Raw genomic sequence first — 27,855 nt, 5'->3', positions numbered from 1 at the left:
CTCGCGAGAGTGTCACAGAGAGTGGGAACGCCTCCCTTTTCCGGCCGGAGCCTGCTGAGGTGAGGCGCCTTCGCCGTCCTTCCGAGGCCTGTCGCGCTTTCTAGCCGGACGGAGCCCGTCATTCGCCCTCGGTGAGTCAGGCTGCAGGCCTGGGGATGTGGGTTGGTTGTGTGGAGGCCCATTGTGGCCCATTGCCCCGCTGGACCGGCGCTGACATTTCCCACAAGGGCCAAAATGGCTCCTCGGGGCAGGCATTTCCCCCATTTTAAAGCCCAAATGTGAAGACGTTGGATGTAGTCCAGGTGGTGTGGTGCATTTATCATGACACTGAATGGCAAAAATCCCATTGTTAGTCCTGGCTTTGGGGTTTTTAGTGCTGCCACTTCCATCTTTTTTGTGGGGTGGTGTGGGGGGATATTTTTCCCCCTCAAAGGGTATGATATTTATTATTTACTAGCTGTCCCCTGCCACGCGTTGCTGTGGCCCACATGGGGGTTCTGTGTGGGAGGTTTGGCCCAATTCTATCGTTGATGGGGTTCCGAATGCTCTTTGATTGTAGGTGAACTATACATCCCAGCAACTACAACTCCCAAATGTTAGGATTCTATTTTCCCCAAACTCCACCAGTGTTCACATTTGGGCATATTGAGTATTCATGTAGAGTTTGGTACAGATCCATCATAGTTTGAGTCCACAGTGCTCTCTGGATGTAGGTGAACTACAACTCCAAAACCAAAGGACACTGCCCACCAAACCCTTCCAGTATTTTCTGTTGGTCATGGGTGTTCTGTGTGCCAAGATTGGTTCAATTCTATCGTTGGTGGGGTCCAGAATGCTCTTTGATTGTAGAGGAACTATAAATCCCAACTACAACTCCCAAATGAAAAAAGCAATTTTTTTGAGTGAAGGACATACATTATTATTATTATTATTAAACTTTATGTGTACCCCGCTAGCATCTCTCGAAGGACTTGATGCGTCTTACAAAGGCCAAGGCCTCAACACAACAACAGACAATAACAATACAATGCAAAGCAAATTAAAAAGATATGCAATAACGAAAACAAAACATTACACTATTACGCAATAAAACCAGGGCCGGGCCAATGAAGGGTACAGGTTAAAAAAGTGCTGGGTGTGAGAGGTGGTATGTTGGGATTCTGGGCAAGTGCAGTGTGCAGAGACTCTTAAACTCTAATAAAGTGCTTCTGGGACATAGTGCTGGGGGTTATCCTATTCCGGAAAGGCACATCGGAATAGCCAGGTCTTCAAGTTCTTCCTAAAGACTGCCAACGTGGGTGCTAGTCTAATGTCTTTGGGGAGGGTGTTCCAAAGTCGGGGGGGGGGCAACCACAGAGAAGGCCCTCTCTCTCATCCCCACCAAACGAGCCTGCGACGGAGGTGGAATCGTGAGCAGGGCCTCTCCGGATGAACGGAGGGAGCGGGTGGGTTCATATACGGAGATGCGGTCACGCAGGTAGGCAGGTCGCATTGGGTTGTTAGGTGTCTTGTGTCCAAATTTGGTGTCAATTCGTCCAGTGATTTTTAAGTTCTGTTAATCCCACAAACGAACATTACATTTTTATTTATATAGATCATTTATTTATTTATTTACAGTATTTGTATACTGCTTTTCTCACCCTGAGGGGGACTCAAAGCAGTTTACACATAAGTAATGGCAAAAATTCAATGCCAGTACAAACAATTACAATTATACACTACAATTAGATATAAATCAAATTAAAAAAATACATCCATGAGCAATAAAACAATCATTAAAACAATAAAACAGTCTCGTCCATCAAATCACCGTTCCAGTCATTGCCTTTCCAAAATGCTGCATACATTTACTTCTACTGCCCGAAGGCCTGGTCCCAAAACCATGATTTTAATTTTTGTCTAAAAGCCAGGAGTGAGGGAGCGGATCTTACCTCATTTGGGAGTGTGTTCCATTGGGGGGGGGGGGGGGCAGAGCCAAGAAGGCTATGTCTCTCGTCCCCACCAGTTGCATCTGTGCTGTTGACGGGAGCGAGAGCAGGGCCTCCCCGGATGATCTTAGATTACGAGGTGGGACGTAGGGGTGGATGCGTTCGGACAAGTAAGCTGGGCCAGAACCATATAGAGCTTTATAGGTCAAAACCAGCACTTTGAATTGGGCTTGGAGATGGACCGGCAGCCAGTGGAGCTGGCATAGCAAGGGGGTGGTATGCTTCCTATATGCCGCCCCAGTTAGTAATCTGGCTGCCACCCGTTGAACTAGCTGAAGTTTCCGAACCGTCTTCAAAGCCAATCCCACGTAGAGCGCATTGCAGTAATCTATTTGGGATGTAACCAGAGCGTGGACCACCGTGGCCAGATCAGATTTCCCAAGGTACGGGCTGTATCCCTCGTGGTGATAGGGATACAGGAAGGGGGTAGGAATGTTATAATTACTGTTAGTAAATTAATAAAGGTTGAAACGTATTTATTTATTTTGTTGGCTCATTGAAATGGCTAAGTTGTTTTAAACATCCTTTTCAAACAGTCCAATATCTAAAGACAGAAATGGCTAAACACCCCAGGAGAGATTTTCCCAGAATTAGATTTGAACAGCTGGACACAATGGTCAAAACATTGTATCTGTGGCACATCAGAGCTAGAAGATATCACACCTGTACTGTTTAGTTGTAAGTTGTACAAGAAAGAGAGAAACCAAACACCAGGATTCTTCTATTAAAAATACATTATTATTGGCCAGCCGGAATGCTAAAATAACATACAAAACGGCCCATTAACTGTATCAAGCAACTCAGCTGAGAACTGCGTATTTGGAGTTGATTGGGGTAAACTGTAGGGGTTTTATTTATCATGTCAGGAGCAAATCAAACAATTGTATTGCATTTTTAAACAAACAAGCAAACAAACAAAACACAAAGTTTGCAAGCTTGGTAGTTGATTAGATGTCCTTTGACCATTAGCTGGCCACTTGGAGTGCCTCTGGTGTTGCTATAAGAAGGTCCTTCATTGTGCATGTAGCAGGGCTCAGGTTGCATTGCAGCAGGTGGTCTGTAGTTTGCTCTTCTCCACACTTGCATGTCATGGATTCCACTTTGTAGCCCCATTTCTTAAGGTTGGCTCTGCATCTCGCTGTTCAGCGTCTTCCAAGTCGCCCAGTTTTCTGTGTGCCCAGAGGGGAGTCTCTCATTTGGTATCAGCCATTATTTGAGGTTCTAGGTTTGAGCCTGCCACTTTTGGACTCTCGCTTGCTGAGGTGTTCCGGCGAGTGTCTCTGTAGATCTTAGAAAACTATTTCTTGATTTAAGTCGTTGATGTGCTGGCTGATACCCAAATGGGATGAGCTGGAGATGTCACTGCCTTGGTCCTTTCACTATTGGCTGCTACTTCCCAACTGTAGGGATGATGGAGATACTTGATCTGGATTGGGATCTTGAATCCTTGTTAACAGCTTATTTTAACTTTTGTGTGCTGTGTGAGTCCCCCTTTGGAGGGAGAGGGGTGGGGTATAAATATAGGAAGTAAATAAATAAATATGTGTTAAATGTGTTTTTCAAGTGTGTTGATACAGCCAATGGGTTAATCAATAAAATGTACTACTATTTATTTTGTGTCAAAAGCATTGTATAAATAAATAAGTTTGACACTGCTTTAACTGCTATGGCTCAATGCTGTGGGATCAACAATGGGAGCTGTAGTTTTATAAAATCTTTAGCCTTCTCGTTCAGAGAATGGTGGTGCCTCAACAAACTATATATCTTGGAGCCATGACACTTACAGTGGTTTCACGTGGCATTGATTCTACAGTGTATGTAGATACACCCAAAGTTTTCTCCTGGAAATTGTTCCGTGACTGATGGAGACTCTAAGGCCCTTTCTCCACCCATATAATGCTACGGAAGCCTGAGTTTTGTAGTTTGACAACACACCACCATTATTTGACAGAGAATGCTAAAGACCTTGTAAACTGCAACTCCCAAGATTTCATAGCATTGAGTCATACTAGTTAAAGTTGTGTTACACTGCATTGATTCTTTAGTAGATGTACCCGTAGCCTTAAAAAAGGTGTGATTAGGTTCACCTTACGGTCATCATAAGAGATTACTTAAATGCACACAACAACAAAAAGTTGATGTGCTTATCTTAGCAATCTCTAGAAGGGGAAAATGGTTTTTGTTTTGTATGGAAACAAATGAAAGCAGTGTCTGCATTTATCATGACTTCAGCTGCTTTGGTACCAAAATTAAGGGACTTCTAGGAATGAAAATGATGAAACTTCAATTTCATGTAGTAAAATATACAGTAGCTGCCCACATCACAAAAAAAAAAAAAACAAACCATTTGTCCAGAAAGCTCTAGATGTATGGTAGAACTGAGAGTACTTCATTTCACCTGCAACCTTTAGTGATAACATAAACTATTCTCAAAGCTGTAGTTGGAAGAAGTCTGACTCAGTATAAGAGCTTTACTTTTGGGAAAAAAAAGAAATCTCTAGTGTGCATTCACTGAGTCATTCAATGTCAAATGTTTACTTCAGGTTAGGTTGTATTTTGGACTGTGGGCAAATGTGGCTTTAGTGAATTATTTGGGATTTTACAGGTAATTACTTGAGCTTTACATTGATACTCTTATTTGCTTCTATCTTCCTCCTGCCATCTTTGTGTTAGATTAAGGCTAACCAAAATAGATTCTATTTTTTATTTTGATTGGTTTCTTAATAGAAACACAAACAATAGAAAACTGGCAGTGGTCAAGTGGGCTGTTGAGCCAGTAATGTTATGTTTACGTCTGTTTGAGACATGATATGTTTTGAAAATGGTGTAAGATTTGTAGCCCCTTTAAAAGATTTTGTGTGAAGGATTGCACAGAGGATTAGGGTTTCACTAGAGAAACACATAACAGCATACAGCGGGGGGTCTCGTATCCAGAAGGTGGGGTGGTCAGGTCCCTTCCCCTGCCAATATGAGTAATATGGACACTGCATTATTAAATGGTGAAGATTTGAACTTGAATGCTTCAGTGGGTCCAATTGAATATTACTGCCACTTATATTAATATGGGCTGTGATGATCTAGGGTCACTGGAAATCATGGATCTGAAGAACCCAATGTAATATGCTTTTTTACTTTTCACTGTTTCCTGAATCTGAAGAGCGTTTTATGTTTGTGCATCCTCAGTCTCTGGAAGTTTGTTCACCAATTTGATTTTTGATTTTTTTGGTGTCAGGGGCAACTTGAGAAACTGCAAGTTGCTTCAGGTGTGAGAGAATTGGCGATCTGCGGACGTTGCCCGGAGGACGCCCGGATGTTTTGATGTTTTACCATCCTTGTAGGAGGCTTCTCATGTCCCCGCATGGGGAGCTGGAGCTGACAGAGGGAGCTCATCCGCACTCTCCCCGAATTTGAACCTCTGACCTGTTGGTCTTCAGTCCTGCCGACACAAGGGTTTAACCCATTGCACCTCCGGGGGCTCCTTATTATAGTTGAGCAAGGTTCATTTTCTTGATGAGGTACTTGATGAGGAACTGATTCTATATAGCTCATGCACCAAGTATATTTGGGCTCTGCAGTTCTTGCTTATCATATTAGCTATGTGTTCCAATATTGGATATTGTATATCATCATGTTATTTTGCCCTGATCACAAAAATTAGAGACTTGTAGAGTTTAAAAACATGCCAATAAGAGGGAGCAACAATGATTGCCTGTTTTAAAATTACTAACAAAGGACAGTTGACTACCCACCAAGGCAGCCCATTCCACTGTTGAACAGCTACTACTGTCCTGAAACTCTTCATAACATTTTAGACAGAATCACCTTTCTTATAATTTTAATGTATTGATTTGATATGCTGAAATCCTGGTTTGCTCAATTTTCCATATGGCAGAGTAGAGGTGTTTTGTGTCTGTCACAATGAGCCATATCTGATGTCTCAAAATTGCTTGGAGCAAGGAAATACCATGCTTGCAATTAGCGAGCTACCTGTAGCAAGTTTAGACACAGGGAAGAATTCTTTCTTCCTTCCCGACAAGGAAAAAGTGACGTATTTTACAAGATAGTCTGTTCACATATAATATATGGGAATTTTGCTTGCTTTTACTTTCCTGTAGTTTGCTTAATTAGTGTATTGAATCTAACTATTCCATGGAGCTGTTGTAATAAAACAAATGGATCAAAGCTTCTGATCATACCAAACTAATGAGAAGCATTGCTATTAATAATAATATTTTTTTGCTATTAATAAATTGTTCTTAGGTCTGCCTTGAATATGCAGATATGCCTAAAGGGTGGGTAGTTGAGCGTCTTGTCCCTCCAGCCAAGAATATGTATGCCAACACAGACCTCTTCAATGTGTAAATGATCAGATTTGAATTGTGGTCTAGCAAACCTTTAGGAAAATTATATTCACATGTTTGAGTAATATGTGCATTTTCATATAGTTACCATTTGCTTTCTGGTACTGTCTGTTAAAAAGCTGTGATGAGGAAATATTAGGAGAAGCATTTTATCTTTTGTAAAGGATGGGAGTTCTTAATTAGGTTTAATAAAACATGCTAGTAGGCTGTGATGCAATGCCATTTGAAGCATTTTATAGTATTTTCTTTTGTGCTTGTAAGCTGATTCTTGCTGAACTAATTAGGTTATTGTAAGCATATTCCTTCCCTTAAAAACACTTATAAAATTCATGAGGTTGCCATAAGTACACAGGCAACTTGAAGGCACACAATTCTAGAACAATGTAAAAAGAGCAATTGCAGTCCTGTGGAAACCATTATGCAAACCATTTTCTTAAAATATCCATCCTTGTGAAATGGAAATATAATGCTCAGTAATTCCAGTTCCTTTTGTGTAGGCATGCAGTGAACTTCAGATCTCCAATGCCCTATGCAAAACAGTGGAACTATTGAAAATATTTATAGTTAACTTTTTCACTTACCGTAGTGTCAAGTGTGAGGTTATGTATTTCAAGAGGTAGCACATAGTTAAAAACCTATAATGTGCTGTGTATTTTGAGTTCATTTTGCTACTGAAAGTCTTGTGAACTTTCCTGTCTGCAGAAGTAACACTGCTTCTTGTTGGGCCTGCAGTCCACCACTACCCACACCTATGCTATGGTGCCTAGTGTAATTTCTAGAGACATCACTGAGTTATTTAATGAATAACCTATAAACTTGAACAGTCTGGAAAAGTGTATTTCAAATCACTAATTGCAGATACTAAACTGCTAGGGCAACACATGCCATCTTCCTAGCCGAAAGGGTAGTGGACAGGTCACTTAGGTAGGTGTTACCCCATTGATTGGAACAAAGTTCTTTAGGAGCAAGGACGTAAAGGAAATAAGTGGGATAATTCTTCTCTGAAGTAGAATGCAATGTGGAATCTAAAATGTAGTCAAAGTTGACTGAAATGCTATTCCAGGGAGATATGGGAAGGGGGGAAACATCTAAGGCAAAGCTAACAATAAGACATCTGGTTTCCTGTTTAGAAAAGTGGGTATTAACAAAAGAAATTATCTGTAACCCCTTTTTTTGGTACTGAAACATGCATTTGTGAGGCCACGCTAAGTCCCCTTTGGGGTGAGAAGGGTGGGGTACAAGTGTGGTAAGCAAACAAACAAACATGCATGCCCATCTCCTGAATGGGCCATTGGCAGTCATCCCTTTGCTTTTTCAATGGTTAGTTCACATAACCACCCAATAAAGTATTATTAGATTATGTATATGCATTATGTATATATACTTTGAAGTATATTATAAAGCTTGCTTCAGAACTAAGTATTCTATTAGGTGCAATCCTGTGTCAGCTTCAGACATAGGTATATTTGATTTTGGAGGGAAAGTATTTTGAAGCCACACTGAGACAAAAAAAATAATATGGATAAAGTGAAATATAAGATACAGATTTCAAATGATGACATCAGAAAGGTTTCCCTATAAAAAATTAGATAAACTTATGGTGTTTTCTTGGAAAGAAATGAATTAAGAATGTGGGTTTCCTTGAAATATGTGATTTTAAAAAGGATTGTGCTTCCCTTGAAATAGTATGGGGTGAAGTCGGGTACTTCTCTTGGCTATGTGTGAGGCCAGACAAATTAAGCCTATGCCTTACAGGCTTACATTTTGAATTTGATGGTAAAAAGTAATTCCTGATTGAAATATGTATAAAAGACAATTTAATTGAAATGGTTTTATTGCTCAGTGTTAGCCAATAGTGCCAACAGAAGAAAAGTTTGTCCCCACCTTTCCCTGAGGCAGGGAGAGTGTGACTCTCTCAAGACAACCATTTTTTAATAACTAACTTAAGTACCTGGCATTGTCCGGATATGCATTTTCTAATTATAATCTTTAGAAATCCTAATAATTAGCATGATAATTTTATGACAGATAAATGGTACAAATTTTAATGCATTTTTCAGGTTTTCTTATTGTTTGCAATTAGTTAATTAGCAAAGGATTTTTTTGCATTAATATAATTTATATTAATTTATATTGATATAAATAATCTTACATAAGTGTAATTAATGTATATTATTGAAACTTCTCTTTTTATAATATAGTTTATTTGTACAGTAGTTTATATCTCTACTTGGAAAGTGAGATGCTTAAAATATATCTGCGGCCCAAAGAGGTTTTACCTATTTTAATTTAGGCCTCTTACTCCTGATAAGTAGAGCAGACCTGTTCTAAAGCCTTGGACCCCTCTCTGAGACAATTCTGTCTCCTCATTTAGTTATCTTAATGGTGGGTATTCAGCTATTAAGGCCTGAACGCCCACCATTAAGGTTGGGCTACATGGGCTTATTTTTAAACTGGAGTCCCTGAATGAACTTACCTCTAGAAGAAAAAAAAAAACAGTAGTTAAACTTAAGCTATTTTATAATAGAACTTCATTTGTGAGATATACATCTTGTTTTTCAATCAGTAATCCCATTACATATCCCTTTATTTTCAAATGAAGCAAGGTATATTGTGTAAGCACTGCAGTGGGATGCCTTACACATCTTGTGGTTTTAATCTGGTAGGATGGTTGTGACCACAGTTCTGCAGGCAAAACTATCTTTGGAATGAGCTGTCTGAACACCTGCTTTGTGTTTTGTTTGCTAATGTTTTATTTGTGGGGAAAGCAACCAGAAGAGTTATACCAGGCATGGGTAAACTACTGGCTGTTAGGAATTGTGGGACTGGACTGGAGGGCCGAAGTTTGTCCATACCTGGGTTGTACTGTCCACACAGTCCAAATTTGGTTGATTTGGCACAACTTTTGAGAAGGCCAGCTATGTCTCATTTTGGGGTTGTACTGTGACGACCTGGCTTTTGTAATTGTATTTTTGTATTAATGTATTATGATGCTATTATGTTTATTCTATGTGTGTATGAATTTTCTCCTGTTAGCCTCCCTGAGTCCCTCTTTGGAGGTCAAGAAGACCGGTTTATAAAAGCTCTAAATAAATAAATAAATAAGTCTATGTCTAAATATCCTAGACATTGGATCCCACTTGATTTTGGATGCCCAGCAGGGTCACCTCTGTCATCCCTTTCTTGGATGGGAGTCCACTGGCAAATACAATGTACTGAAGGGCTATATTTTCAGAGAAAGGGAGTGGCAAAACCACTTCTGAACATTCTTTGCCCAAGAAAACTTATGAAATTAATTGGATTGCTACAAGTCGACAGGTGAGCTTTATTTATTTATTATGTCAGGAGCAAACCAAACAGTTGTATTGCATTTTTTAACAAACACACAAACAAAACACAAAGTTTGCAAGCTTGGTAGTTGATTAAATGTCCTTTGACCAGTAGCTGGCCACTTGAAGTACCTCTGGTGTTACTATAAGCACGTCCTCCATTGTGCATGTAGCAGGGCTCAGGTTGCATTGCAGCAGGTGGTCTGTAGTTTGCTCTTCTCCACAATCGCATGGTCGTGGACTCCACTTTGTAGCCCCGTTTCTTAAGATTGGCTCTGCATCTCTTGGTGCCAGAGTGCAGTCTGTTCAGTGCCTCCCAAGTCGCCCAGTTTTCTGTGTGCCCAGGGGGAAGTCTCTCATTTGGTTTCAGCCATTGATTGAGGTTCTGAGTTTGAGCTTGCCACTTTTGGACTCTCGCTTGCTGAGGTGTTCCAGTGAGTGTCTCTGTAAATCTTAGAAAACTATTTCCTGATTTAAGTCGTTGACGTGCTGGCTGATACCCAAACAAGGGATGAGTTGGAGATGTCACTGCCTTAGTCCTTTCACTATTGGCTGCCACTTCCTGGCGGATGTCAGGTGGTGCAATACCAGCTAGACAGTGTAGTTTCTCCAGTGGTGTGGGGCGCAGACACCCTGTGATAATGCGGCATGTCTCATTAAGAGCCACATCCACTGTTTTAGAGTGGTGAGATGTGTTCCACACTGGGCATGCATACTCAGCAGCAGAATAACATAGCGCAAGGGCAGATGTCTTCACTGTGTCTGGTTGTGATCCCCAGGTTGTGCCAGTCAGCTTTCGTATGATATTGTTTCTAGCACCCACCTTTTACTTGATATTCAGGCAGTGCTACTTGTAGGTCAGAGCACGGTCCAGAGTGACTCCCAGGTATTTGGTTGATTTGGCACAACTTTTGAGAAGGCCGGTTATGTCTCATTTTGGGGCTGTACGGTAAATCTATGTCTAAATATCCTAAAGACATTAGATCCCACTTGATCTTGGATGCCCAGCAGGGTCACCTTTGTATAGTACTTGGATGGGAGTCCACTGGCAAATACTGGAGGGCTATATTTTCAGAGAAAGGGAGTGGCAAAACCACTTCTGAGCATTCTTTGCCCAAGAAAACTTAAGAAATTAATTGGATTGTCACAAGTCGACAAGTGAGCTGAAGGTACATAAATGTGTGTTTGTTTTAAGAGAAACCACTTAGGAAAAAGCCAATATCTGCAGTGGTTAGAGATTTGCTGAGGAGACCCAAGTCCAAATGTGTACTCAAGAATGAACCTCACAGGGCGACCTTAGGCCTGTTGCTTTCTCAGCCTCATGACCATACATACCTCCCAAGGTTGTTATGAAGATAAAATGGGTGGGTAGAGGACTGTTTATCTCGCCTTGGTCTTCTGGTAAGTAATTAGGATTTAATTAGCATTTACTTTGCCTCGCCTCAATTTGGGTCGTAGGTCCAGCCGGCCAGAACTGGCTACTTTGGCATCAGCCCTTGGGGAAAAAATCTGTTCCTGTTCCACAACCTGGACTTATTTTTTACACATCCTCAGGTTTGTGTGAGTTGGAAAACAACCTGAAGGCAAACAGTAACAAAACCTAGACCTTATTGAAAGAAGCGAAGTCTGACATCCTGGCCTTTCAGATGCAGATAGGATCAAGCTGGTGGTTTCATTGGAGTGGCTGGTGTGTGTGCTTGCGCATGCCTTCAGGTCAACTGTAAACTTGTGACCCCATTCAGTTTTATAGTATCCATAGAAATTGACTTGGATGGATAATTGTATCAGCAGGCACTAGTGCCATCCATCAAACCTTTGCAATGCTTTCAATGGGATGTTTTCCAGTGGAGTCAGTTCACACTGCTGTTTATTTTAGTCAGTAAACTCTCTAAATGTCTTCCAAGTTGCCTGTTGACTTACCATGACTTTCAAGGGATTGTTTTAGGCAAAGGATTGCACTATGGAACAAAATTTGAAAAAAATCCTTATCTGATTTAAGAATGTTACTTCCTGTTTAATGGTGTAGTACTTACTTTGAAAGTAGTTGTCCTACTCCAGAAACTTTGTTTTGTGATTGCTACAAACTATGTTGAATTGGTGGAGACTGAATGAAGTATAGCAAAATGTGCTACAGGGATGTCCCACGAAAACTTTTGTTTTTGCAGTTTAACAAACTTTTCCCATGTTTTTATGATAGAACCAATTATGAAATGACATTTATAATCCAGGAACAATAATTGAGTTGGTTTTACCAGTGCATTCTCTTGGAAATATAGTCCACAGCACCTTATTTTCAGTGGTGGCCTCCCATCCAATTACTAAACAGGGCTGGACCTACTCAGCTTCCATGATAAAATATGATCTGGTGCAGTGGTTATCAAGATTTGGTTCACCCAGGCTTTAGGACTTCAGCACTCAGTAGCCTTGCCAGCTTGGCCAAGAGTATTCTGGGAGCTGGCATCCAAAACATCTGGAAGACCAAAGTTTGAGAAGTTTGGAGATTCCATCTAAACATTTGGAAAAACTTCCTGGTTGCAAATGTAGCCTCCAAGTGTGGAGGAGTCTCCTTACTTCGAGGTTTTTAAACAGGTGCTGATGACCATCTGTTGGGAGTGCTTGGATGGTGTGTTCCTGCATACTAAGGGGCTGGACTGGATGGCCCATGTGGTCTCTTCCGATTCTATGATCTGGTGGTCCAGGCTCTTGTTACATCTTGCATAGACTACTGCAACACACTTTACATGGGGTTGCTTTTGAAGATGGCCCAGAAGCTTCAATCAGTCCAATGGGCGGTAGCCAGATTTCTAATGGGAGTAGCATACAGGAAGCATACAATTCCCCTGTTGTGTCAGCTCCGCTGGCTGCTGATTTGCTACCAAGCCCAATTTAAAGTGCTGGTTTTGGCCTATAAAGCTCTAAACGGTTCCAGTCCAACTTACCTTTCCAAATGTATCTCCTCGTATGAGTGTGGAGCTCATCTCCATTTCTAAGCCGAAGAGCCGGCGTTGTCCATAGACACCTCCACGGTCATGTGGCCGGCATGACTGCATGGAGCACCGTTACCTTCCCGCTGTAGTGGTACCTATTGATCTACTCACATTTGCATGTTTTCGAACTGCTAGGCTGATAGCGGAAGCTCACGCCGCTCCCCAGATTTGAACCTGCAACCTTTCGGTCAACAAGCTCAGTGCTTTAACCCACTGTGCCACTGGGGGCTCCTCAGTAAATAATATTTTTTTTATCAGTAAATAATAAAACCTATAAAAACATAGATCCTCCGCATCTCATTATCAAAATCATTATCCAATCGCATTGTCCAGTCATTCCGAGATCAGGGCTTGCCTGCTACACTGCATTTGAGAAAGCCTGCTCCAAAAGCCAGGTTTTGACTTTTTTGCAAAATGTTAAAAGAGAGTGGGGACCGATCTAATGTCCCTAGGGAGGACGTTCCACAGCTGAGGGGCCACCACTGAGAAGGCCCTGTCTCTTGTTCCTGCCAACCGAACCTGAGAAGGCAGGATCGAGAGCAGGGCCTCCCCAGAAGATCTTAGTTTCCTATGAATGAAGTAAATAATAGAGTAAATGGAGTAAATAATAAAATAATTTAGGACAGTGTTTCCCAAAATTTAGGAATTTGACTTTGTCTCCCAGAATTCCTGTTGCCTAAGCTGGCTGGGGCTTCTGGGGGTTGAAATCCATAAAGCGGCCCAAAGTTTGGGAACCAAACCTTTAGTTTATTTTGACCCTACCCTCCCAAGCTTTGTTGTCTGCAGATATGGCTGGAAAAACAGTTTGAACTTGCCCCTTTCCTTTTGCGCAAGGGAGGCTTAAGGAAGGAAGGGGAGATTAGGCCTGATTCGGGGCGGGGGGGGGGGTGGGTGGGAGGCGAAGAGTGGCTGTTCTCCCTTTGCTGCCTCCCCCATCCCAGTTGCTGGGCAGTTTTGGGCCCTTCCCTCCCCTGCCTGCGACGTGCCAGTCTGTGTCTCAGCTGTGGCGGCTGGGGTCACGTGGTGGGGGCGGGGCGGGGCCAAGGCACGCTTAAAGCAGCCTGTTCCTGCTGATAGTGTATCTCAGCCGGCAGAAGAGGAGGAGAAGGAGGCCTAAAAGCTCGTCCTTCTTGGAAGGCAATCGGAGGTATGCCAGGCACTGCAAGGACGCCTCAGAGGGGGAATGGGAGGACTAGGACCTCCATTGCTTTTATGGGGAAAGCAATGGAGATCCTAGTAGGTTGCGCCAGGGTGCAAGCCCTGTGTTACTCAGAGGGAAAGTGATCAGCCGCCCAAGTTGCTTGGCTGCATTCCTTTCTGATCCTTGCACGTTGAGAGAACCCATTTTGGTGTTGAAACTTCCCTCTGGGAGCAAAGGAGAGCAAGGCTGGATGTTTGGCAAGCTTTGTCTGTGTCGCTCAGCATTGTTTGGGATCAGAGGCAGGCCTTTTCTAGAAACAAGAAGAGCTCTTTGAAAAAGGAAATATTACTGCTATTTGCTCCGGCTTCACTGCAGTGTAGATCAACAAGGTAGGGTGCACCTACACTGTAGGATTGGTGCACTTTGACTCTACTTTAAACTGCAAATTTAATTTCTATGAAACCATGGGAGTGATATGTTTAGTGTTTCTAGTCTTTTCTGTCCGTACGTGCCGATGCCTCCCAAAATTTCCCAGAATGCTACAGGATTGAACAGTGGCAGTTAAAGTAGTGTTAAACTACTTTTGTAGTGCAAAAACACTTTAAAACAATACAATAATTAAAATAGGAATGAATTCCTATGCACACTGCTCATATCTTATTTGTAGTGCAAAAAACACTTAAAAACAATACAATAATTAAAATGAAGAACAATTTTAACAAATATAAACTTATTAGTATTTCAGTGGGAAGTGTGGGCCTGCTTTTGTCTGATGAGATAGGATTGTTGTTGTTATTGTGTCATTTCAGACTTAGGTTGACCCTGAGTGAGGGCCAGATAAATGACCTTGGAGGGCGTATCTGGCCCCCGGGCCTTCGTTTGAGGACCCCTGGTTTAGACCAGTGGGTCAAAACATGTGGATCCCCCAGGTGTTTTGGTCTCCAACTCCCAGAAATCCCAGCCAGTTTACCAGCTGTTAGGATTTCTGGGAGTTGAAGGTCAAAACATCTGGATCTACAGGTTGAGAACCAGTGGTCTAGACCATGTACTTTGGGAGAACTGCAAGGTGTTATAAATAAAGGTGGGGGGGGGGGAGGGGATGTAAGCATTTGGATTCTAACAATTGAGCTTTGGGTTCCCACCATGACCAGACCTACTGTTTTAAACCCCCCCCCCCCCCAAATTTATTTACACCTTGAAGAATTGCAATTGTTATCCTCTGAAAACTAGACCCATTTCTAAATTAGGGCAGGCCCCATATCCAGTGATTGCAGTCAGGGATGTTGTAGTCCTCAAAAATTCTGAATGGGTTTAGTGGTGTAAATAATGATAATGATGATGATGATAATAATAATAAGCATCACACAGTCCTAGACGCTTGGGAAGTGTTCGACTTGTGATTTTGTGATACAAAATCCAGCATATATATGTCATTTGCTGTGACATACTGTGTTTTTGTGTCAGTATGATAATAATAATTACTACGTGCCTTTCCTCGTATCTTGGTGGCTTATATCATTATTAAAACACATAGCATTGTAAAAATTCTATAAATACAAATGTATTTCTATAAAATAAAGAGCTCTTTCTCTCAACATGCTAGTTTATACCTGCAGCAAATTTCCTGCTGTATGAGAAGAAACCCCTGACATATACTGTCCAAACAGACATAATTATTTTTATGAAACACAAAAATAATTTTTTACTTATCCTGTAACTTGGCTCTTGGATGAAATAATTGCTATTTATTTATTTCACGTCAAAAGCATGGCATAATAAATAAGTTTAAAACTGATAAAGGGATCACAGGCAACCTAAATAGTTTTAGACCAGAAATGGGCAACAGCGACTGCACTGTCTGTAGCTTTAAACCAGTGGTTCTCAACTTGTTGGTCCCCGGATGTCCTGACCATCAACTTCCAGAAATCCTAACAGCTGGTAAACTGGGTGGCATTTCTGGGAGTTGTAGGCCAAAACACCTGGAGACCCACAGGTTGAGAATCGCTGCGTTAAACACTTTTTCCTCTGTTCATGAGGCAGGGGAGTGTGAGCAAGCATACAGTTCCTGAGTTGTTTGTTCTGCTCCACAGTTGTACAAGGTGGAGGATTCTTATAGTTTGTTCCATTTTGCCAGGTTGTCTTTTGATTTGCCCACTCCACTATTGAGTCTGTTTAGGGACTTCCAAGTTGCCCATTCTTGGTTTGCCCCCGGAGGAAGACCCTCGGAGGGGGCTATTCAGTTGGAACTGCCTGATTTTGCTACCCACAAGGATATACCTTGCTGTTGCTGGAGGAACATTTAGAGGAGTGGTGCTTCTCATGAAACTTTTCCTTGATTTAAGTCTAATGGGAGGAGGCTGGTAGCCATACAGTAGGTGGCTTTCACAGTGTTCAACCTTATGAAATAATTGCTGTAAAATTTGTGTTGAAGATTGATGGAGAACGATGAATAGCTCCAAACTGAACCTGAACGTTGTTAGCATTCCAGGGATATATGAAGGCAACAAAGGAGGGAAGGCTTGTAATAACAGTAGGAATCCCGACATATGGCTGTTCATTAGTAAGCCCTGGAATTATTGAGGGGGTTTGTTGACCTAGGTTTTGTCCAGCTAATCCTTCTGTGCTCTCCTCATGTTACTTGTCACCATAACTCATTTTGACACCCAGCAGTCAGTCATCGGGTGCAGAACTTGTTTCTTCTTTCCTGTTCAGCAAATGAAGTATTAGTTCAGATTCATCAAAGTTTTGTGCTTGGTTTCCAAATCTGTCAGCAGTGCCGAACATGGTTGTTCAGGTATTCAAAGTGCTGTATTGGAACCATTAGCCAGTCCAGATGGAAGAGGTAACCTATGGCAGGGGTCCTCAAACTAAGGCCCTCCAAGGTCATTTACCTGGCCCTCGCTCAAGGTCAACCTAAGTCTGAAACAACTTGAAAGCACACAAAAACAATCCTTTTTCATCAGCCAAAAGCAGGCCCACACTTCCCATTGAAATACTAATAAGTCTATATTTGTTAAAATTGTTCTTCGTTTTAATATTGTGTTGTTTTTAAGTGGTTTTTTTTGCTCTACAAATAAGATGTGTGCAGTGTGCATAGGAATTTTTGTGCATGTTTTTTTTCCAAATTATAATCCAGCCCTCCCAACAGTTTGAAGGACTGTGACCTGGCCCTCTGTTCAAAACGTTTGAGGACCCCTGCCCTATGTAAGAGATTGTGAAAACCAAGATCAGATGCTCAACTGCACAGTTAGTCCAGGATTGGGTTATAAAAGTCCTTGGAGAAAGGGGCAAAATAGGGACCAGAACAGTGACTGGTGACCAAGCAAATTGTAACAAGTTGCACCTCTTCTTGTATTCCATGTGGCATATCTTGAGTTATCTTGTGGGTTTTTCCCCCTGCTTCTAGAATTGGAAAGGATGAGACCACTCCAGGAGAGAAGTGAAAGCTCTTCAAGCAAAGAGCCTCTTGACAAGTGTCTTCGAGCGAAGAAGGACTTGGAGACTGCAATTGCTGAAATAGTCAAGGCTGAACAGCAGGTTAAAGACAACTGGAGAGAGGTATGAAGGACGCACTTCAGAACAGCAACAGCCCTCTACATCTCATGGAGATGCTTTGCTATCTGTACCTCATTGCAGAATCACCAGTGTTCGTACTTTATACATTCTGAATGCTTTATTGTGTCTAAATCTTTTCACACAGAATGCAGCCTATTTCAAGACAGTGTATTAATAACTCAGAATTTAAACTCTGATTAAGCTTTCTTACAGTAGCCTAAGATTTAGGCCAATGTAACAATGCTGTGTCACAAGTGATACCATATTTTGCTCAGGGTGTATCTATACGGTAGAATTAATGCAGGTTGGAATTATTTTAGCTGACCTGACTCAATCCTGTGATATCATGGGAGTTGTATTCTGATGAGGGACAATCTCTCTCACACGGAGGGCTGCAGACCTTGTAAAACTACAACTCCCCTGAATCCCTGACATTGAATCAAGGCAGTTAATGTGGGGCCAAACTGTGTTAATTCTATAGTGTAGGTGCAACTTAAGTCTCAGTGATTAACTATCTGACCAAAAATATTTTGGTTATAATAGCAGGAGATGTCTATTAAAGGTATTGGATAGAACGTAAATAAATCCTGCTCTACTTGCATGCTGTGAAGTGGTTTGCATTTCATTTATATCACAGTTTTAGTTGGTGCACCCCACTTGTAATACGTAGCTTTTAGAGGCGAATCAACAGTAGTTATGTGTTACGTATCTAAACTTCTGTAGTTGTTGGGCTTGTATAGTCATATTGGCAACCCTGTGTTATTTAAATTCTGCTTTCAAGCAAATGAAGCACTCAGCTGTGCAGCATACGTGGTGTCATCAAGACTGTAAATACAAGATAAACTGTACACATAAATTAGAAAAAAAATTCTTGGAGCCCTTCAAAATGAGTGAGCAAAAGAATTGAAAATCTTTTTCAATTCTTTTGAAAAATATTTTCCTCCAAGTGGGAAGTTTAGCTTCACAACTCTGTGTGTTTTTATGAGTTCTCTGCAAATAACCTGCTCCTATTTTTATCTCATTAGAGTCTTTTAATCGTTTTATCCTGTACATGTGACCCACCCATTGTTATTGTGATTGTGCTTATTGGAATGTTATTTTATTATTGTGTTTATATATTTTTCCCTTTTATGTAATTTTGATGATGATGCTTATTGTTTATGCTTTGTTTTTATCTTGTTGTAATATGTTGCTTGGGCTTGGCCCCATGTAAGCCGCTCCTAGTCCCCATTGGGGAGATGGTGGCGGGGTGCAAATAAAGTTTATTATTATTATTATTATTATTATTATTATTAGATTTTCTCCTTCTTAAATCATGCTGTCATGGTGAGGCACTGAGAATCCTAGAATGCCCCACTCCAGAATAAGTCATAAGAGGTTACATGCCAATTTAGAATTATTTGTCTTGGCTGAATGCTTTGTTGTGGTGTGGCGCACCTTCTTCTTGACAGTGCTTAATTATTTCTTTCCTTCATATAGTGGTGCCCCACCACTGAATGAAATTTAAAATTCGGTGATATTTAGACATGAATGGCTTTATTAAGTTGAGATATCCTGTATCTCAATTTTTTCTTGGTGTTTCTATTTCCAGTACAGGCATGACTTAGGTCAGTTACAGGGGAGACAGTGGCTGAATCTAGCATTTATTTTGCAGGTAAAAGCCCAGATTCACAGCTGTATAAGCCGCCACCTGGAATGTCTGCGCAGCCGTGAAGTGTGGCTACTGGAACAGGTGGATCTCATCCAACAGCTGAAGGAGGAAGCCTTGCAGCAGCAAGCACAGCAACTCTTTTGGGTAAATTGCCTCGTTCTTGCTCATTTAGAACCACAGTTTATATAGCCTTGACCTTGTGCAGCTTGTCCCTGGCAGATTTCCCTATCTAAGCCTTGCTCATGATGTTTTTACGGGAATCAAGTCATATTTTTCTCTCTTGAATTGCAGTTGTTAGGACAATTTAATTGCCTCATCCACCAGTTGGAGCAGCCTCACAGCAATGACCTTGCCAACCAGATTTCAGTGTGCTTGGAAAGGTAAGCAATTTTGTTGGAATCATGTAGCTCTTGAATTTGACATTGGGCTCAGAATTATTTTAGCCACAGTTCACCTAATTATGGGTTAAAACACTGCATGCAATTTCTTCTTTTGCCCAAGAGATTATTTGTTTTGCCTCATGCAAATACTGATACTTTTAAAAATAGAGGCTGTACTGGAAAGCTGTTTACTGACAGTGTGGATAATGCATAGAAGTAGACCAGGGATCCACAAACTTTTTAAACAGAGGGCTAGGTCACAGTCCCTCAAACTGTTGGAGGGCCAGATTATAATGGGAAAAAAATATGAATTCCTATGCACACTGCACATATTTTATTTGTAGTGCAAAAACACTTTAAAACAATACAATAATTAAAATGAAGAACAATTTTAATAAATATAAGCTTACTAGTATTTAAATGGGAAATGTGGGCCTGCTTTTGGCTGATGAGATCGAATCGTCGTTGTTGTTGTTGTGTGCTTTCAAGTTGTTTCAGACTTAGGTTGACCCTGAGCGAGGGCCGGGTAAATGACCTTGGAGGGCCACATCTGGCCCCCGGGCCTTAGTTTGAGGACCCCTGATGTAGACCAATGGATTGCAATTGGGATAGAGATAAGACTGATTTAATTTTTAAGATCCCGAGAGGCATACTATTTCTGTTTAGGTCAAAATGATTAACTGTTTTCACGTATTTGCAGAAGGATTGGCTTAGTTCATACGAACAGTGCTTTTTAGCTTTAGTTATGGACAGCAGGTTAAACTGCTGAGCTGCTGAATTTGCTGACTGAAAGGTCAGTGGTTCAAATCCAGGAGCAGGGTGAGCTCCCACTGTTACCCCAGCTTCTGCCATCCTAGCAGTTTGAAAACATGCAAATGTTAGTAGATCAATAGGTACTGCCTTGGCGGGAAGGTAATGACGCTCTATTCAGTCATTCCGGCCACATGAAGGTGTCTACGGACAACAGTGGCTCATCGGCTTAGAAATAGAGATGAGCGCCACCTCTCGGAGTCGGACACAACTGGACTTAATGTCAAGGGAAAACGTTACCTTTGCCTTATGGTCATTTTCTTGTCCTAATACTGAATTTGATTTGATAGCCTCTTTTTTCTGCCGTTACAGATTAGGCAATTTATCTCTAAATCCAGAAGAAACTTCCATCCTAAATTTTGAAGCTGACGTGCCATTTCTTCGCCAGGCCATCACAACATTTGGTTCAATAACCACCATGGTGAGTACAAACACTTTTCTCAAGAACAGTAGAGCTTGTTGCATATAACTAGTATTGGAAAACATAGGATTAATTACTAAAATCCTAAAGGGCTACTTCTTGCGGAAACATTTTGTTAACTTTCTGGGATTTTTAAAAAAAGTTATGACAATTGATATTTCTCCCTAAAGCAAAAACTGCTTTTGGAACTTCTCTTGATTTTTAAAAGCAGCTTGCAGTATAGTGTGTAGGGCGTGGTATGAAAAAAAAAGGAAAAGTCTTTTTAAGTTAACAGAACTATTTTCAAGATTCTGGATTCCAGTGAATTACTGGATACATTTCAGAACAAACACACACCTTATATTTTGTGTTGTTTGAACTTTTGGATTGTTTGTTTGCCTAAGGTTGCTAGCTTGAGATTCTGCATAGACATAGGAGTCTACTCAATTATTTCTAAATATCAAAGTGTACAACTAATAATACATTTAAAATAATTCTGTTCTAATGAAACAGCAAACCTCCGACAAAGAAGACAGTGCTCCTTGGATTTCTGTACAGAATTGTCCTATAACAGCCAAACTTGAGCAGGTACATATTTTACAAGTTCAAATGCATTTGCATGATGGCAGAATATGTTTTGAGACCTTCTTATTTTAATAACACAATGAATTTTGATGAAGAATGAGACATGCTTAGTTTTTTGTTCGGCTTCTCCCATTGGGTCTCTTGCTTGTAACATCATAAATGAAATATATATACCATAAGTACTCAAGTATAAGCCAACCTGAATATAAGCCGAGTGGGCATTGACCTTAAGTTTTGAAGTTGTAGTTCACCTACATCCAGAGAGCACTGTGGACTCAAAAAATGATGGATCAGGACCAAACTTGGTACAGGTACTCAATATGCTCAAATGTGTGTTGGAGTTTGGAGAAAATGGACCTTGATATTTGGGAGTTGTAATTGCTGAGAGTTATAGTTCACCTACAATCAAAGCGTATTCTGAACCTCACCAACGATAGAATTGGACCAAACTTTCCACACAGAAACCCCATCGCGAACAGAAAATACTGTGCCTTCTCATGGTCTTTGGCGACCTCTCCGACACCCTCTTGCGACCTCCAGGGGTCCCTATCCCCAGGTTGAGAAACGCTCAATTTTTAAGCCTACAATCTTTCCTAGTTAAAGAAGACTTCCCATTTTGCTATGATAGTAAAGTAAAGGGGGATTATTTAGCTGTCTACATAGGTTTTCCAAAAGAAAGAGAGAGGAATCATAGAGAGTCAGCATGTCTTTTGTTTGGTTTTATCTCTGAAATGGGGAGGGGGAGAGTGAGCAGAGATGAAGCGTGATTACGGATGGGTATGTATGAAAAAGAGTATGTATTTTTATTAGGATCTTGAGCACATCATTTACTGTTATTATATTTATTTAAATGTGTTAACACTAAGTATGGTATTTCCAGAAACCCTTGTCTGGTTCATTTGGTTGTCCCCTCTCTGACTGGCTTCTTGGAAACAAACCTGCAGTGAGTGCCTCCTCTGCTCCGTATGTTCCTAGCAACAACTACGAGGACTGGCTGTTGAAACCACATGTGCCAGAGACCAGTCAGGTATAGTCTGCCTTTAATAAAAGTTTCTCAAGTCAGTTGGTGAAAATGTTTCCGAATTAGTGGGGTGGAAGGTTGTTATTGGTCCTTTATTATACAGAGGCGCAAAAGTTAATACTTTGATAACTTATTTCCTAAACAATGTTGATTTCATAGAACTAATCTTTAAGTTGATTTTGTTTGTGTCTTAGGATTTCAAGTCCTCCAAAGTGTGTTACTTGGAGGAGGCGTGGGGAAATCTGAAAAACCTGGAGAACTGGCTTTTGCAAACCCACCAGCAAGATGTTCCTGAATACATGGATTTCCGCCTGCGTAAATGTTCTACCTCTACTATTGGCTCCACCTTTTCTATTGAAAAAATAGATGAGCTGGAGATCCTGGAGCAAGAAGAGAGTGATCTTTCTGACTGGCTACTTACTCCTCCTGAACCAGAAAACAAGAATGCCCCAGCAGAGAAGTGGAAGCATGTGCTCAAGCCTTTTCGGGAAGAGTACAGTCTGAACGACTGGCTCTCCAAAGCGGATTCCTGCAGCAATTGTTGCGGCAACCAGGCCAAGGGCATGGAGATAGAAAACCTTGGCAATCTTAAGTGCCTTAGTGAGCACCTTGAGGGGAAGAAGTCAACCGCCAACGATGCCTGGCTTTTGCAGCCTTCATTTAAAGTAGAAGATGTATGTCGAGCGAATGAGTTGTGCTCCAGCTTTTCAGAGTGTGTGTGTGATGACAAATGCGAGAAGGAAGCTCTCTGCAAGTGGCTCCTTAGGAAAGAAGGCAAGGATAAAAATGGCATGCCAATGGGACAGACACCCAGCCAAGTCACTGAGCCCGAGATAGTGAAACCTGCAGGGGACAACGCCTGGCTCCATTTGTCTCAGCAGTCAGTGGAGGAAACAACTTTCCTTGAAGCACAACAACAACAGAACTGTGCCATTCTGGAACCATTGAAAGAATTGCTCAAAACCCCTTTGTCGTCCTGGTTGGCCAGATCAGAAATCACAGCGCCGAGCACAGAAGAGAAGGCGAGCAGAGAGAAAGCGGAAATGAGCTGTAAGAGTTCCCTTCTGGAATTCCTGGAACCATTCCACCTCCCTTTCAATGCAAACAGCTGGGTGTTGTCTTCCAAGAGCACAGAAACTTCCAACCAGCCTCCCCTAGAAGACAAATGGTTGCTACGCAAAAAGGCACACGTATGTATAACCTCTAATCTTTGATTGACAAGGTGTTGATGATGATAGATAGCATTACATTATGTTTAATAGTATTTATATATTTTTGGGGGAAAAATAGACATTGTGACCAATATTTTTTTATATGGCGGGTGTGTAATGTATTTATTAGGATTGTTATGAAAATTGGAAATGGCTGTATGACTTGTGATTATGTGATTTGTTCTATATGACTATGTAATTGGTGGCGCAGTGGGTTAAAGCCCTGTGCCGGCAGGACTGAAGACCGACAGGTCGCAGGTTCGAATCTTGGGAGAGGCGGATGAGCTCCCTCTATCAGCTCCAGCTCCTCATGCAGGGACATGAGAGAAGCCTCCCACAAGGATGATAAAAATATCAAATCATCCAGGCGTCCCCTGGGCAACGTCCTTGCAGACGGCTAATTCTCTCACACCAAGAGTCACTCCTGACATGACAAAAAAACCCTCAAAAATCTATGTAATTTTAATTAATATCGCTGTTTAATTGTTATGTAATAGGATTTTATATTGCTGGTTTATATTGTTGTTATTGATACTGTTGAATTGTTGCCTGTGTTAGCCGCCCTGAGTCCCCCCTCGGGGGTGAGAAGGGGGGGGGGAAGAAATGGTGTAAATAAATAAATAAATAAGTAATACAGATAAGACTGTGGGGAAAATCCATCTAATGGGGGAAATCCATTTCTTTTAGGACTGTGGTCTTCCTACCGTATGTGATCTATTCACCTGTATGAAGTTAAATGGAGATAGAGAAAAGTGGCTATATCGGACTCCCTTGCAGGTAAGTATTTTCCTCTTTTATATTGAGCCAAGTTCCATTTAGTCAGCTATAAGGTTGCAAACTGAAAAGATCTTAAAGGAGAATTTATACCTCCCCCACCTTGTATTGCTGTTGTCAAATACAAGTTGGACTACCACTGTTGATCTTTGCTTTTGTAATCAAATCTAGTAAGAAATGGAGATAATAATAATAATAGTAATAATAGTAATAATAATAATAATAGTAATAATAATAATAATAATAATAATAATAATAAAAACAACGCTCTGGGCTTCTTAACACTTACTAGATACCTTTCTATCACCAGTTGAACTATGCCTATCAACCTTTACTCTGATCTAGACCTTTCAGAATACATTTCCAAGAAAGAATATCTTGCCCATTAGATAAGCATCCTCTATTAACTTTATTAAATGTGTTTGGAGGAAATGGGAGATGACTACGTGCACATCAGATTTTAAAAAGTAGGGGTGAGGCTTTTAGACTTATGTGCCTTTGGATCTTTGTGACAAAAAGCTGAATATAGGTGGTTCCTAGGTTAAGAGCAAGATAGGTTGTGTAAGGTTGTTCTTAAGTTTAATTTTTATGGAAATCAGAACATGTTCATTTTTTAAGTGGAAGTCCAGCTAATTTTCTTTTAATTCTGAGTAACATAGGGAAGAGTTAATACCTCTGTAATGTTTGTTTTGTTGTCTGTGCCCCTGTTCAGAAGATTTCGCCTCACTTTCTGTCCAGAAAATGAAGTCTTCTCAACAGGGGCACAGACAGCAAAAAAACTGTTTTGAAAAATGAATGTCATGGACACAAGGATGAGTGAAAGCCTCAGTGGAGATGCCGTTCCTCCATGATAATGCTTCCAGGAGTTAATTTCCCTTCATAGGGGTAGATTTTGTCTCACATCCTGTTGTCTCGCAGTCAGGAAGTGAGATCAAATCTATCTAATGAGAATACAGAGAGCAGTAAAACCTTCACAGTGGCTCTATCCCCACACCATACTAACCAAAACTAAAAAATTTTTCAATCGGATTCTACTTTAAATTCAACTTGGACAGATGTCCGAGTTGTTTTTACCTGTGCACATAAAGGTAAAATAAAGGTTTACCCTACTCGTGTTTGACTGCGGGGTTGTGCTCATCTCCATTTCTATGCCGAAGAGCCGACATTGTCCATAGACACCTCCAAGATCTTGTGGCCAGACTGCATGAAGCACTGTTACTTTCCTGTAGGAATAGTATATATTGACCTACTCACACTTGCATGTTTTCAAACTAGTAGATTGGCAGAAGCGGGAGCTCACCCCGCTCCCTGGATTCGATCTGCTAACCTTTCAGTCAGCAAGTTCAGCAGCTCAGCAATTTAATCTGCTGTGCCACCATAAACACAAAATTTCCAAATACCAGCACAAATGGTTGGTGCGCTTACTCCAAGGCCCTCCCAGCACTAACCCTGCCCCCCGCCACATTTATAACTAGGAGTTAGATCTAAGTTGGATTTTTGTAACTCTGAGATTACATGTATTGTGAGTGTGAACATCTTTTTTGGTTATGCTTTTGTAGCCCTTTCCAAAGCAGAGCAGAGGTTGTAATAAAATGTATCCGAATTTAAATGAAGTCAGTGCATATTGTCCTTTTAGAATGTCGCCCACATAGCTGCATATTCTGAACAATTCCAGTATATTCCTATAGTTGAATCTAGAATGTTTTCAAAGACTCCTCCTTTTTAACTTTGTAATTCTGAAATTCCTTTTCTAGTTATGAAAAGTCTGAACCATCTGAACAAACATCACCTTCCTGCTGACCATCGCACATTTCTTCTGAGTGATTTCGGTGTACTTCATTTCTAGTTTGTGTCTGACATATGCCTCTTCCAGACTTGGATGTTAACTTACATGTAGTTGACTGACGGCTGCAAAGTTGACTTGCACACATGGAAGCAACAGTTCCCTTGTATGTATCCCATGGAGGGCTATGGTGTGAAGATCTTTCCCTGAAGTCCTTGCAATTGTGGAGACCAAAGCTTGGAGTCATTTTCCTGACATGTAGACCAGGCTGAAAGCCTCAAAGGACTACGGGGAGGGAAGCCAGTGTGGCAGCCGTTTTAGTGAAGATCTGCTCTCTTCTCTCCAGCAGCTTCTGGTTAATATATTACAGTGGCACTTAAGACCATGTTTAATCATACAGATTTTATGCAAATGAGGTGCTCCAGAACTGTGTACAATTCAGTTAGTGGCTAAAGGCTGTATTTTTTTTGGGGGGGGGGGGGGTCACATGCCAAATTGATCACTTGAAGGCTGCCAGTAACTGATGTCATCTTGTACGAGATAAATGAGAGAAGTGGGCTTAAATTCACCAGAGTGGATGAACATTGGTTTAAAGTACACATTGCCAAGTGCAGTGTTTTTAATGAATAGTAACATTTACCTTCTATTTCTTTTTACTTTCTAAGAATTATAGTAACTTTGTCATGTTTAGATTAAGTAGCTTTAAGCGCTCAGCATAAAGCAGATGTGGCTTTAATGCTGAGTCTTAATACCACTTGCCCCAGTACTATATGGTACAGGGACATTCCCGATAAGCTCTGATCTTTTGTAAAAAAAATCTTGTTTGAAAGTGCTCTTTACCTAGTACAAATACACTTTGATCTACAAGTTACACAAACATAGGCCTTCAGCAGCAAAAGGGTGTTGTCACTGTCCATCTGTCCTCCATGAATGCATTCCTAATTGGAGAAATTGTTTTGAGCCATTTATTGAGATATTAAGATTTGAATGATTAACATATGGTTCAATTATTAAAGAATATCAAGGTGCATGTTGCTTCCCAAAATCTAACTGATGGTGGTAAAGCAAACCCTTGCTGTTTGTCATTAATCCATATTTGTTGGTGCAGATTGAATCTCTCAATTAAACCATTGCTGTGAACAAAAGACTTCTTTTTGTATTGACTAGAAAGATCGGCAATCATCTGTGAAAGACAACACGTTTTGTTATCTATGAGTGATACTCTCTAACACAGGGGTCCTCAAACTAAGGCCCGAGGGCCGAATACGGCCCGCCAAGGCCATTTACCCGGCCCTCGCTCAGGGGGGTCAACCTTAGTCTGAAACGACTTGAAAGCACACAACAACAAAAACAACAATCCTATCTCATCAACCAAAAGCAGGCCCACACTTCCCACTGAAATACTAAGTTTATATTTGTTAAAATTGTTCTGCATTTTAATTATCGCATTGTTTTTAAGTGTTTTTGCACTACAAATAATATATGTGTAGTGTGCATAGGAATTCATTCATGTTTTTTCAAATTATAATTCGGCCCTCCAACAGTTTGAGGGACTGTGACCTGGCCCTCTGTTTAAAAAGTTTGAGTACCCCTGTTTTTAAGTGAACAATTATCCTCCTAATTTTTTTGCCTGCAACCACTGTCTGCATTAACCCAGCAGTAATGAAGGTTGATGGGAATCACAATCCACCAAAATGGGAAGACTGGTTACCTTTCTGTTTTACACAGACTGCTGTTGTTTCGTTGTTTTGGTGAAAAGTGTACTATAAATCAATTGGTAATAATTTACACCATGTATAACATGGAGTGTCACTATACATTAAGAAGTGCAACTCTGACATGCTTTTGCAGAAAAATGCATGAATACAGTGCAATAGCA

General features: G+C 40.9%; 1 protein-coding gene across 2 annotated transcripts; it reads left to right on the top strand.

The window, feature by feature from the left end:
* NCOA4 (nuclear receptor coactivator 4) lies at nt 1–27,121 on the top strand. Of its 2 annotated transcripts, none has more exons than XM_060768992.2 (10): nt 1–131; nt 17,213–17,364; nt 19,016–19,156; nt 19,304–19,392; nt 20,515–20,623; nt 21,116–21,190; nt 22,068–22,214; nt 22,403–23,398; nt 24,107–24,196; nt 25,948–27,121. In XM_060768992.2, exons 2-10 carry the CDS (start codon nt 17,224–17,226, stop codon nt 25,951–25,953), a joined length of 1,794 nt encoding a protein of 597 aa, XP_060624975.2. In that variant the 5' UTR covers nt 1–131; nt 17,213–17,223; the 3' UTR covers nt 25,954–27,121. The 2 variants fall into 2 exon arrangements, with proteins under 2 accessions (XP_060624975.2, XP_060624976.2); XM_060768993.2 differs by lacking the exon at nt 1–131 and adding an exon at nt 13,711–13,812.
* Nucleotides 27,122–27,855: the final 734 nt, after the last annotated feature.

This window comes from Anolis sagrei, chromosome 3 (genome assembly GCF_037176765.1).
Source record: "Anolis sagrei isolate rAnoSag1 chromosome 3, rAnoSag1.mat, whole genome shotgun sequence".
Lineage (NCBI taxonomy): Eukaryota > Metazoa > Chordata > Lepidosauria > Squamata > Dactyloidae > Anolis > Anolis sagrei.
This window is presented reverse-complemented; position numbering and strand designations above follow the sequence as displayed.